Source organism: Alligator sinensis, unplaced genomic scaffold, assembly GCF_000455745.1.
Source record: "Alligator sinensis unplaced genomic scaffold, ASM45574v1 scaffold528_1, whole genome shotgun sequence".
Taxonomy (NCBI): domain Eukaryota; kingdom Metazoa; phylum Chordata; order Crocodylia; family Alligatoridae; genus Alligator; species Alligator sinensis.
Genome location: NW_005841846.1, coordinates 5538127 through 5551838, shown reverse-complemented (window position 1 = coordinate 5551838; position 13712 = coordinate 5538127). Strand labels below are relative to the sequence as shown.

The 13712-nt window shown below is 47.7% G+C and overlaps 1 protein-coding gene across 2 annotated transcripts in view; it reads right to left on the bottom strand.

Moving 5' to 3' along the window:
• Positions 1 to 13712, bottom strand: part of LRP2BP (LRP2 binding protein) — a 25551-nt gene that overhangs the window by 10167 nt on the left and 1672 nt on the right. For both annotated transcript variants that reach the window (XM_025208036.1, XM_025208040.1), the window contains exons 3-5: positions 10471 to 10584; positions 1014 to 1156; positions 804 to 909 (exon numbers count right to left, since the gene is read on the bottom strand). In XM_025208036.1, the coding sequence (XP_025063821.1) occupies positions 804 to 909; positions 1014 to 1156; positions 10471 to 10584 (363 nt within the window). The remainder of the gene's footprint in view (positions 1 to 803; positions 910 to 1013; positions 1157 to 10470; positions 10585 to 13712) is intronic.

The following is a 13712-nucleotide window of genomic DNA, read 5'->3' as shown; positions in this document are numbered from 1 at the left end:
TGCTCTTCCTGTGGCTGGCACCCTGCGCTGCAGCTGCTCACAGCCAGCGTGGGGCTGTTTGTGCCTCCTCAGGACAGCCCTGCACGGGTTGCAAGTGGCTGCAGCAGGGAGTGCCAGCCATAGGGTGAGCAAGGAGCTGCTTTTCCTCACGGTCTGCACCAGCTCCTTCCCTGCTGGCGAGCAGGGGTTTGGGGCTGTGTGCTGCCCCCACCTGTACTGCGGGGCTGGGGGGCACTGGGAGTGAGCGGGGGCGGGAGCACAGGGTCCTCACCAGTGTCCCAGGGCCAGTGCCAGCAGGGCCCAGAGCAGGGGGGGAGGAGTACAGGGTCCTGGCTGGCAGGGGCTCTATGGAGCCAGGCCAGCTTTCCCCTCTCCCTGCTGGTGCAGCCCATCCCGGCCCCACAGACCCCTGCCAGCCTGCGCCCTGCTCTGGGCCCCACTGGTGCTGGCCCTGGGACATTGGTCCCAAGACATTGGGACACTGGTCCCAAGATGGTGACCAGGGGGTGGGGCACCTGTCAAGGGGCGGGGCTACCCATGCGGCCCTTGACAGCTTGCCAAAACTGGGTAAGCATCCCTCTACCAGAAATAATTGCCCGCCCCGGCCTAGGATATATGCCACATGCAGTGCTCCCTGTCCCCAGCTGTTCCAGGACATACAGTACATAGGGCACTCTCCCCTCATGCGGCCACATCCGGGTTGGCTGGGGCAGGCGCCGTGTGTGACATGTCCCAGAGCAACCAGAACAGGTGCCATATGCCCTGGATCCAGCATTTGGCTGGGTGTGGGGGGGAGGCAGTACCTTCTTCAGGTCTTTTGGATTTGTTGTAGAATAAAGCATTCCAAGGGTACTCTGAGCCTTTACACTTGCTTTTGGATTCCCATGGTCTGCAGCAATAAGCCAAAGTCTAAAGAAAAAAATTGAGGGTGAAAGGGAAAGAAGGCAGGTGCAATAAATGATATTACCATTCAGTGTCTCATATAAATCATAGGAAAAATTAAATAAGGTTACCTTTCTGCCTCTTCTGCTGAATGCTTAACACCATATCCTTCAAAATATGCTCTACCAAGGTTGTATGCAGCAGCATATTTTAAGTGCCTTGCTTTGGGGGAGGTAGAGTTGATGATTTTCTCCATATATTCCACTCCCTTTTCCTTTTAAAAGATTTTAATACTTTCAGAGATAAAAAGGACAAAACTGAAAGTGTGCAGGTCTATTAAGTTACCTGTACAATACTCAAAGACCTTTTAGACTAAAAAAAAAAAAACTTAAATGGAAAGAAGCCTGGATGCAATCAATTACGATGCTCTGACTCTAATTCTCTCACATTTTCAGACACTTACCATTCTTAAAAAGTGTGCATAAATTAAAGCTTTAATTTTTGTGAGAATGTTGACCTATTTGTCTAATAAATTATTCTGAGTGGGATGTCAGTTTTATAAGGATAATAAATACTATAACTCCTTGTTCTAGTTCAGTGGCTTTCAACTCTCTTTCATTTGTGAACCCCTAAAAAAAAAATTGGAATGGAGGTACAGATCTCTTTGGAAATTGAGTGAAGGTATGGACCCCTCTGAATTGCAAATGTGGGTATTCGCATGCTTTTGATTGATAACTCATCTTTCGCGGACCTCTTAGACAGTCTGCAGATCCTCAGGGGGTCCATGGACCACAGGTTCAAAAACACCGATCTAGTTTATTGCGCTCAGTGAAGGATGATGATTTCAAATTAGTACTACTGTACTGTGCAGCTCACAAATTGTTTCTTAGCTACTGCTATTAGAAGTGCACCGATACATCGGTCCAATAATAGGATCAGCACCGATATCAGAAAAATTGTCTGTATTGGAAATCAGCCTGATATGGCTGATAATGGGCCAATAAATGCCCTGTTCGTGTGTGCAGCCACTGTGCAGCACATAGGTGGCGAGGAGCACAGCCCAGCAGCTTGGAGAACTGCATGCAACTGTTAAGACTGTTGTGGTGGAAGGGGAGGAGGGGAGGGAAGGGGTGTGGGAGGAGCAGATCAAGGCCCCTGCAGTGAGGGAGGGAGGGGCTGGGGCAGGCACTCCCCAGCCAGGGCAGAACATAGGAGGGAGTCATGGCTTATGCTGGGGGGGAGGGGCTTGCACTGCTGCACGCACCCCAGGAGGGCATAGGGTGGAAGGGGGCTTGTCCCCCAGATCTGTGCAGGGCAAGGTGAGCTGCAACTGTGGGTTGGACCAGGGCTGCGCCGGGCTCTTCCTGGTGGAGGCTGGGCCGGCTCCGCTCTGGGTGGGTGGCTGGTGGAGGTAGAAGGGGAGTTGGGGGGGGCTATGGCCAATACTGGGGGGGCTACAGCTCCCTCCCGGGGCTGCTGTCACCCATCCCAAGCACAGCCTGGCCCAGCCCCTGCTTGGAAAAGCCTGGCGCAGCCTTAGCCCTAGCCCACAGCTGCAGCCCGCCCGCCTGCCCCGCACAGATCCAGGCTGCATCCCACCCCCCAGGCCCTCCTGGGGTGTGCACAGCAGTGGAAGCCATCCCCTCCCCCCTCCATCCCCGGACAAGCTGCAGCTCTGTCCTGTGCCCTGCCCAGGCTGAGCAGCACCAGCCCCAGCCGCACTCCCTCCTTCACCACAGGGGCCTTAATGGGCCCCTCCATGCCCTTTCCCTTGACGGATGGCCAGACACAAAGCCCGCAGCGTGCTGAAGCAGGGGTACCTGGGAAGTAGCAGCCTGGGGGGCAGGGCTGCTGCCACCATTCCATTGGTCATGCACCACTTTCATGCACCACTTTCCTGCACCCCATCCCCACTCAGTGCGTGGCGGTGGTGTGGGGAGCTTGCATGCAGCGGCTGCCCCCACCACCATCTATACTCTCAGCGCTGTCGCTGTGTGCCGGGGGGGAGGGGTGCTGATGGCTGGCTGTATGCGAAGCCAGTGGAACAGAGAAGTGGAGATACTTGGGAACAGGAAAGCAACGCAGTGTGATGGATGGTGGCAGTGGCCCCGCCCCCCATGCCTCCGCTTCACAGGTACCCCCACTTCTCTGTGCTGCTGGTTTTGCGTTTGGTCAGCCGTCAGCAACCCCACCCTGCTTGCTGGCCGCAAAATGTACAGATGGTGGTGGCGGCAGGGTACAAGCTCCCCATGCTGCCAGCTTCAAGTCCAGCCATCTGTCTGCACCCACCCCCACCCACCAAAAGGGGTACCCTGTTTAAAAAAAGTTTCATAGTTTCATAGTTGGTAGGGTCAGAAGGGACCTGAGCAGATAATCAGGTCCAACCCCCTCCATGGGCAGGAAATAATGCTGGGGTCAAATGACTCCGGCTAGGTGTCTATCTAGCCTCCTTTTGAAGACCCCCAGGATAGAAGCAAGCACTACTTCCCTTGGAAGTTGGTTCCAGATCCTAGCCTCCCTGACTATGAAGTACTGCCTCCTGATATCTAGCCTGAATCTACTCTCCGTCAATTTATGGCCATTATTCCTTGTTATTCCTGGTAGTGCTCGGGGAACAGGGACTCTCCCACTGCCTGCTGGTCTCCCTTGGCTAGTTTATAGACAGCCACCAGATCCCCTCTCAGCCTTCTCTTGTGGAGGCTGAACAGGTTAAGGTCTCTGCTGCCCCCTGATCATGCAAGTGGCCCTCCTCTGGACCCTCTTGATGTTGTCCACATCCCTCCTGAAGTGCAGTGTGCAGAACTGGACACAGCACTCCAACTGCGGCCTGACCAATGTCATATAGAGGGGGAGGATTGCCTCCTTGACAACCTCTGCCTTAGTTTTTTCAGTTTGTTTTCTATGTTTGTTCAAGTGTGCCCAGTTTTTGAGCATTCCTGGCAATAGATGTACTAGGGGTGCCAGGGTGAGCGTGGGGCATGGGATGGAGCTGTGGCTCATCCAGGAGGCATGGGGTGGGGCAGCTCTCACTATCCTGTTTACCCTGGGAGGGCATGGGGGAGGGGGGCATGTGCCCCACAGATCTGTATAGAGAGGGGCAAACTACAGCTGTGGGCTAGGGTCAGGGCTGCGCCAAGCTCTTCCCAGCAGGGTTGCACCTGGAGTGGGCAGCAGCAGTGCTGGGAAGGGGCTGGGGGGGCTGTAGCCACCCTGAAATTTGTCATAAGCCCCCTCCCCCCCCCAACCCTGCCTCCCAGTGCCACCACTGCCCACCCCACCCCAAGCGCAGTCCAGCTTAGCCCCTGATGGGAAGAGTTCAGTGCAGCCCCAGTCCAACCCATAGCTGCAGCCTGCCCCGCCCTGCACAGATCCAAGGCCCCAGCCCCTCCCCGTGCCCTCCTGGGGTGCATGCAGCAGCAGGAGTCACCTCCCCCAGACAAACTGCAGCACCGTCCTGCACCCCGCCTTGGCTGGGCAGCACCTGCCCCAGCCCTAGCCCCTCACTGCGAGGGTCTTGATCTGCCCCACAATGTCCCTTCCCTCCCTCCTCCCCATCCACCACAACAGATTTACCAGCTGCGCGCAGCTTTCCAAGCTGCTGGGCTGTGCTCCTCACTGCCTATGTGCTGCACTGCGGCTGTGCTCATGCACGGGGTGTTTATTGGCCACATCAGGCCAATTTCTGATACAGGCAATTCTTTATATAATAAAGGGCTTAGTTCATTTTTCTGTCCGTCCATAATGCTCTTGGAGCACTCTGATTGGTCAGTGAAACCAATCAGAGTGCAGAGTGCCACCATGATGGTGGTGACAGAGGGGACAGAGTGGGGGCAAAAGGGTTGGGGAGCAGGTATCAAAAGGGCTTGGGAGACCTTCTTGCCTCAATAGGACCTCCTGAATCTGAAAAGAGGAGCTTATAAGGGATGGAAGTTGGGAGCTACCACTAAGGAGAATTACACAGCACTGGCCCACACCTGTAGGGAGTGGACCAGAAAAGCCAAGGCAGAAACCAAACTGAAACTGGCTACACAAATCAAGGACAATAAAGTCCTTCAAATATGTGGGAAGTCGGAAAAAAAACAAGGACAACATCAGACCCTTGCGGAACCAAATGGGGCAACTGACAACCGACAGCCAGGAGAAAGCTAATCTCCTCAAAGATTACCTTGTGTCAGTTTTCCACCAGCCCAAGGGGATCACCTTGTCTGACAGGATGCAGGACTACCAGGGTAAGGACAATCACATGCCTATAATTGGCGAAGATCTTGTGACGGAACAGCTTGAGAAGCTAGACATCCACAAGTCAGCTGGACCAGATGGAATGCACCCGAGTGCTACAAGAGTTGGCCGAAATCACAGCATGACCAATGGCAAGGATATCTGAGAAATCGTGGCTCTCAGGAGAAGTTCCTGAAGATTGGAACAGGGCCAATGTGGTGCCTATCTTCAAGAAAAGAAGATCCAGGGAACTACAGGCCAATCAGTTTGACCGCAATCCCTGGAAAGATCTTGGAAAAAGTCAAAGAAACCATCGACAACAGGTTAACAGCAGACAATGTTCTGAGGGAGTGCCAACATGGCTTCGTTGCAAGTAGGTTTTGCCTGACCAACCTTATTTCCTTCTATGACCAGGTGACACATCACCTGGACAAAGGAGAAGAGGTTGATGTCATATATTTAGATATCAAAAAAGCCTTTGACTTAGTTTCCCATGATGTCCTCATGGTAAAATGGGGGAACTGCGGCCTTGACAACCTTATGGTCCAATGGCTGGGGAACTGGCTCTGTGGTCAGACCCAGAGAGTGCTGGTCGATGGAACTGAGTCAACATAGCGCATGGTGATCAGTGGTGTCCCCCAGGGCTCAGTACTTGGACCAGTACACTTGAACAAACATAGAAAACAAACTCTGAAAAAACTAAGGCAGAGGTTTTCAAGGAGGTGATCCTCTCCCTCTATATGACATTGGTCAGGCTGCAGTTGGAGTGAGAGAGAGTGGTTTGACATGGGGCTGATGGAGCAACGGAAGACACTGCAAGCAGGGGCACAGGAGGCTGATATCGGACCGGTGAGGCGGGGGATACTCACTCAGAGGGCAGTAGACGGCGAGTGGCTGGCGAGATCCCTGAGAGTCTGGGAATGGCACCCTGGAGAAAAGACCCCAGAGACAACCAGCTCCTGATCAGAATGGCGGAGAGGCAGCCACAATTGAGAGAGGATCAATAGGGAAGCTGCAATCAGCCAAGCCGCTGAACAGCCACTTCCACACTAATGAGGCAATTAGCGCGGTCTGCTACACTGTATTAACTCCAATAAAGACAGGCACTTGGTAGAGCTAACGCCTGGGTGGTCTGGTACTTCTCACCCCCTCCCCTCAGGGATTAACATCCTATCTTTTACCATCTCCTTAGTCCTGGCAGGTGAGTCCTGAGGGGAAAAGGAGTGGGTAGTAGACAACCACCTACAGGCAGGAAGAGAGAGGCGGCGGATTAAGAGTCCCAGAGAAATGGTTTGAGGACATCACAATGCCAGAGCCACTGGCACTGCCAGCTCTTCCTCTTTTTGCTCCTGTGAGGTCGCTGTCTAGGCAGGACCACTCCCCATCGAGGCTTCCACCCAGGTCCTGGTTTGGCACTGTGGAGATTGCAGCTTGCAGGTTCCTTCCAGTGACAGCCAGGTGGGGGACTGCCTGAGATGTAAGCAGTGCCTCCTGGTGGTGTCCCTCAGGGAGCAGACGAGAGCTACAGGAGGAGGTGGCGGCAAACCTCAAAAGCATCCTCAGCCACAAGGACTTCATTGATTTAGTGCTGGAGGAGACCTCTAGGACTCCAGAGGAAGGCTTGCCAGAGGCAGTGCTAGAGAAGGAAAAGGACATGGACTCCTAAGAAGGTGGAAGCTGGTGAACTTGGCAGCAAGCAGAAGTCTTCATCTCCATCTCCAGCAGTTTGTCTGACGAACAGATACAGAGCCCTAGCAATAGAGGAGGAAGAGAATTGGTGGAAGAGGCCAAGCATCCCCAAGTTTGGGAGGATCGAGACCAAGGGTGACCCTAAACAGATCAAAAGTGACTACGGGGCTCTGGGTGCAATGGTGAAGGGCACAGGGGCTCAGGTGGTATTCTCATCTAACCTGGTCAAGGGGAAGGAGCTGGTCAGGAGCAGAAGCATCCTGCAGATAAATGCATGGCTGTGCAAACAGTGTTGCCTGCAGGGCTTTGGCTTCTTTGACCATGGAATGTTGTTCCAAGAAGGATTGCTAGGAAAAGATGGGATCCACTGGACAAAGAGAGGGAAGAGCATCTTTGCAGACAAGCTGACTAACCTACTGAGGAGGGCTTTAAACTAGGTTCACCATGTGATGGAGACCAGCTAGTTACCTCAGGTGTCTGTACACGAATGCACAGAGCCTGGGAAACAAGCAGGAAGAATTGAAAGTCCTCGGATAGTCCCAGAACTATGATGTGATCGGAACAACAGAGACTTAGTGGAACAGCTCACATGACTGGAGCACCGTTATGGGTAGGTACAAACTGTTCAGGAAGGACAGGCAGAGGAGAAGAGGAGGAGTTGCACTTTATGTAAAAGAGCCATATGATTGCTCAGAGCTGCAATATAAAACTGGAGGTAGGCCTGCTGAAAGTCTCTGGGTTCCATCAGAAAGGAAAGCAACCAGGGTGATGTCGTGGTAGGGGTTCTCAACCCCTTTTAGGCAGGCTACAGACCAGGGATTCCTAACCTTTTTAAATTGTAGACCAGCAGACCATGGACATGAAGTGACTGTGGACCAGTCCACAGACTGGAAGTAACTGTGCACTAGCAAACTGAGGACCAGCAAACTGCAGTCCAGAAGTGACCGTTCACAGCCCGGGGGTTGGGAACCTCTGCTATAGACCACCAGACCAGGAGGATGAGGTTGATGAGGTTTTCTTCAAACAACTAATGAAAGTTTCTCAATTATAGACCATGGTTCTCATGGGGGACTTCTATCACCCTGACATTTGATGGGAGATCAATACAGCAGTGTGCAGGCAATCCAGGAAGTTTTGGGGGAATATTGGTGATAACTTCTTGGTACAAATGTTGGAGAGACCAACTAGAAGCCATGCTGCTCACAAACATGGAAGAAGTGGTGGGGAAGGTAGTAGTGCATGTCAAGTTGGGCAGCAGTGACCACGAGATGACTGAGTTCAGGATCTTCAAGGAAGGAAGGAAGGAAGGAGAGGGGCAGAATAAGAACCCTGGACTTCAGGAAAGCAGACTTCAACTAACTCAGGGAACTGATAGGCAAGTTGCCTGGGAGGCCAGTCTGAGGGGAAAAGGAGTCCAGGAGAGCTAATTATATTTTAAAGAAACCTTAGGGCGCAGGAACAAACCATCCCAATGTGCAGAAAGACTAGCAAGTATGGCAGAAGACTAGCTTGGCTTAGCAGGGAACTCTTCAGTGAGCTAAAACACAAAACGATGCTTACAAGTGGAAACTTGGACAAATGACCAGGGAGGCATATAAAAGTATTGCTTGGGCATGCTGGGATGAAATCAGGAAGGCCAAAGTATAATTGAAGTTGCAACTAGCAAGGGATGTTAAGGGTAACAAGGGTTTCTACAAGTATGTCAGCAACAAGAGGAAGATGAGAAAAAGTGTGGGTCTCTTACTTGAATGGGAGAGGCAACCTAGTGACAGAGGATGCAGGAAAGGGTGAAGTGCTCAATACTTTTTTCACCTTGGTCTTCACAGGCAAGGTCTGCTTCCAGACTACTGCACCTGTCAGCACAGTTTAGGGAGGAGGTGCTCAGCCAACAGTGGTGAAAGAACAGGTTAGGGATTATTTAGAAAAGCTGAACGTATACAAGTCCATGGGGCTGGGTAGAATGCACCCAAGGGTGCTGAGGGAGTTGACTGATGTGACTGCAGAGCCATTGGCTATCATCTTTGAAAACTCATGGCTATGAGAGGTCCTGGATGATTGGAAAAGGGCAAACATAGTGCCCATATTTAAAAAAGGGGAAAAGGGAAGGATCCAAGGAACTATAGACCAGTCAGCCTCACCTCAGTCCCTGGAAAAATTATGAAGACGATCCTCAATGAATCCATTTCTAAGCACTTCAAGGAGAAGAAGGTGATTAGGAACAGTCAGCATGGATTCACAAAGGGTAAGTCATGCCTGACCAACCTGATGAGCCTTCTATGATGTGATGACTGGCTCTGTGAATGCAGGAGGAGCAGTGGACATGAGATACCTTTACTTCAGCAAGGCTTCTGATACAGTTTCCCACAACATTCTTGAAAGCAAGCTATGGGACTACAGGTTGGATGAGTGAAGTGGATAGAAAAGATGAGTGAAATGGATAGAAAACTGACTTGGGTCATCAGGCTCAGAGGCTAGTTATCAATTGCTCTCTGTTTAATTGGCAGCTGATCTTAAGTGGAGTGCCCCAGGAGTAAGTCCTGGAGCCATTTTTCTTCAATACATTCATCAACGACATGGAAGACAGGATGGAATTCACCCTTAGCAAGTTTGGAGTACACTGGAGGGTAGGGTTAGGATTCAGAGAGACTGCAACAAACTGGAAGATTGAACCAGACGAAATCTCATGAAGCCCAACAAGGACAAGTGCAAAGTCCTGCACTTAGGATAGAACAATCCCATGCACTGGTACAGGCTGGGGGCTGACTGGCTAAGCAGCAGCTCTGCAGGAAAGGACCTGGGGGTACACAATAAGCTGAATATGAGCCACTAGTGTGCTCGTCACCAAGAAGGCTAACACTGGGCTGCATTAGCAGGAGCGCTTCCAGCAGATGGAGAGAAATGATTGTCAGGCCACATCTGAAGTCCTGTGTCCAGTTTTGGGCCCCCCACTACAGAAAGGATGTGGACAAATTGGAAAGAGTCCAGCAGACCTAATACATTGCTTTTTTCCTCTCTCAAAAACAATGTAATTCTCTCTGTAATATAAAAATATTACTGCTCTACAGAGGCAGAAGAAAGATTTATAGAATGGAATTAATTTTTGGTCAATGAATTGTCATAGAATGGAATTAATTTTTACTGATACTGTTTGTAGGATCTTAATTACTGATTGTTCTAGAACAGGTTTGCTAAAGATTGTGGGATAGTTTGAAACTCTGCAAATTGGTGCTTTATTTTTAATAACACTAGGTTTAATTAATTTAAATATAAATGAAAAATTCTGTTTGTTACGTTTTCAATGCATGAAAAGTAAGTCAGGTACTTTCCAAATACAAAGACACATTCTCTGTCCTTAACAGCTGCACTTGAAAGAGCCAGTGAACAAAAAAAGTTTTTTTCAAATGTATTAAAACCATTTTGTTGTAGGAAAAGATTTGAGACAATTTTTTAAATGGGCCATTTAAACACATTAGTTGTCACTGTATGATGAGACAGTGCTCTACCTCTATGCCATAAATTGCACTCTTGAGGCTTCTCTTTGACAATATGTCCTTCTTGTATCTTTTCTCAATAATGCTGAGAAATGTTTAATACAATTATTAAATAGTAAAAAGCTATTTAAGGGATTGTCTAGTAAGGTTTTAAGAAAAACTAAAAACATGGAGCTAGATAACAACTTACAGGGTCTTCTTTGGTCCCCAGTCCATCATAATGCATCACACCAAGTTGATACATAGCTTGAAAATCTGTGTCCTTGATTTTTTCGAATTGTATGAATGCATCGGCATACCATCCCTGAAAGGCACAATAAGCAGAATAATCAAGTATTTAAAATTAAATAGCAGCTGAATTTAGCAGTATATAGCCATTTACATTTTTTCAAATGTGAATATTTCCTTAGTAAAGAAGAAAAAAAATACTTTAACAGAAGAAAGGCTGAAAGGAACAAAAGAATGTATATCATAAAGTCGTCACTAAAATCAGCTTCCACAATTGAAATAGGGTAAGTCAAAAGTAGAAAATTATTTAATTAGAAGGGAATGCTTAAGACTTCCAAACAAGCTTTGCTAGTTATATAAAAAACTGCAAACAAATGACAATGATAACATAAGACTATGGTCATAGAAATAAACGGGTATTCTAACAATGCACGTTGTACTCAAAGATTGTTTAAAATCCAAGGGGCTACTATCTGAGCAAGACATAAACATGCAGAAGATATCAGCTGATGTCTTCATTTCTTCCTAAGGCCTCAAATTACATACCTATCCTTATTCAACAAAGCATGTAAAGCAAACTATTTTATTCTACTGCCTTTTGAGTCATCAATTACAGAGCTAAACTCATGGTTAATTTTAAACACGTGCTCATGTGCTTCAATAAAACAACTTATGCAAGGACTTATGTGCATACTAAAATGCTTTGCTGAATTGAAACTTAAGTATAAGTCTTATATGGCAGAGTTGACAACCTTTGGCTTGCAGGCTCAATTTAGCCCACGAGGCATTGGATCTGGCATACAGTGCTATTGGATCTGGCCTATGCAATCAGGGGAAGCCTTGGCCACAGAAGGCTTTACCTGTGCCATTGCTGGGTGACAGGGAGAAGTGACAGAAGCAGCAGTGGGCAGGTCCTAGTGCTGGCTTTCTTTGGACTTAAGCCGGGTCATTCTGGCCTTCTCTCTGGAAAGGTTGCCAACTGTTATTGTATGGCATAAGGCAGCATCTTGCAGAGATGACACTAACCGTACATGTGATTGCTCTGGAAGTCAGCACTATACAAAAGCCAACATGATCTACTGAAGTAACTAGCCCACATGTAGCACCATGCTACTGCCATAAGAGTCTTTCTGGTTCTGGAGCCAGCATGTGCAGAACTACTGTGGAAAATCTCTACATGGTGCTACCTTGCACCACAGACATACCCTATAGTAGAGAGAGGTAGTTAGCCATATTAGTTTCAAGTCAGGCAAAAGTCAGGACAGGGTGGCATCTTAGAAACTGAGGTGCCATTGCCCTGTCTTTTGCTGGGCATGCCTTAAGAGTTGGATCTCTTCCCACATATCCACTGTATGACTTTATCTTCACTGACACAATGGTGTTTTTTTGCTACACAAATATAACAACCAGCTAAGTGATACAAGGCACATGCAGCATATACCAAGAGTACGCTAGTAATGTCAGCACTACCACAAAATTCAGATCACCCCTACTCAGGGCTGACCTCATATGTTTACCTTCACAGTAAAATTAAAATGTCTTGTCTCCTCTGTTTCTTTACCAATGAATAACTAAAAGGCAAGTAGCTGCTTGCACTTTGTTTAAACTTTTCAGAAAGAAAATATTTAAATTTCTACTTCAATGATGGAGGAAGAAAGCTATTTTAAAATACAAAGTAAAATTGTTATAATATAAACAATTTCATTGAAAACCCTGGCATCCTGTTTTTAAAGTGTTGCTTAATTTATTAGAGCAGACAAGGTTCCTTGGGTGAATTTGATATCTTTTATTAGAGCAACCCAAATGGTTGGAGAATAGTTATTAAGCAAGCTTTCGGGTTCAAAAACCCTTCGTCAGGCTAAGGAAGCTTCAGCAGTTGGTGTGTGCTCTTCCTGGATGGAATGAAAAGTAAAGAAGCCAGGGGCTGGGTTGGGCTGGGGAGTCAGTTGCCAGGCAGATTATAATGTATCAAAAATCCAATGTCTATGTTTAGTCCATGATCTCTAGTATCCAGCAGGTTGATGAAATGGAGCTCATAGGCTCGTCTCTGGGAAGTGTTGTGTAAGTTTCCCTTGAGGATCAGGACTGAGAGATTGGAGAGAGAGTGGCCCTCCTGTGAGAAATGTGCCCCCACCAGTAATTGAGTGTTTCTGTCTTTGATGGATTTCCGGTGTGCGTTCATTCTGGTGCGCAATTGTTGTTTGGTCTCTCCTACATGTCTTCCATCAGGACATTTGGTGCATTGGATGAGGTATATTACATTTCTGGAGGTGCAGCTGTAAGATCCTGGGATGCTGATGGCTCTGTTGTGGGGTGTAGTAATAGTGGGGGTGAGGAGATGTGTTGGCAGGTTTTGCATTTCTTGTCCTGGCACGGTCTGGATCCTTTTGGTGTGTTCTGGGGTTGAGGAAGTTTGCTTCTGGTGATGAGGTTGGCGAGGTTCGGTGCTTGTCTGAAGGCTAGGGTTCTACAATGGTGTTATAGAAGAGTGCACAATTTATTTAAAAACACTACTTGATCTCATTATATAGAATTTTAAAGTCTTTGACTTAGAAAGCTAGTAACTAAAATGCAATATACATGAACTATAATCATATTATCTGGTTGAATGTCAACATTATTTTTGATATATCAGATATAAGTGTAACTCCTAGTTCTGAAATAATTTAATTTCTAAAAATTCAAAGTAGCTATTTTGAAACCTGACTAGATTAGATATTCATATTAGCATAAGATACTACATTCACATACTTCGCCTGACGAAGGGTTTTTGAACCCGAAAGCTTGCTTAATAACTATTCTCCAACCATTTGGGTTGGTCTAACAAAAGATATCAAATTCACCCAAGGAACCTTGTCTGCCTATGTCCTTAGACCAACACGGCTACAACCCAAACCCCTGCTTAATTTATTAGAAATTGGAAAAGGTCCTAATGAAATAGAATAGCATATTAAAAAAAGGGCATTTGTTATATTTCTTCTTAATTTTTAAAATTTTGTTCAATCTTCCACTGGTGACAACAGTATTAAACATCAGGAATTTAGAACTCAGCAGCTGATCAACATTTGGTCAAACTGCCTTATGTAGCAAAATATTTTATGCTAATATTACCCTGTACCCACCACCATCAAGCTAAATCTTTCTTGGAAATGGTCCCAATAAAACAGCTGTCCTGAGTAGGTGATTGTGGGCTGTTGCTGTTGA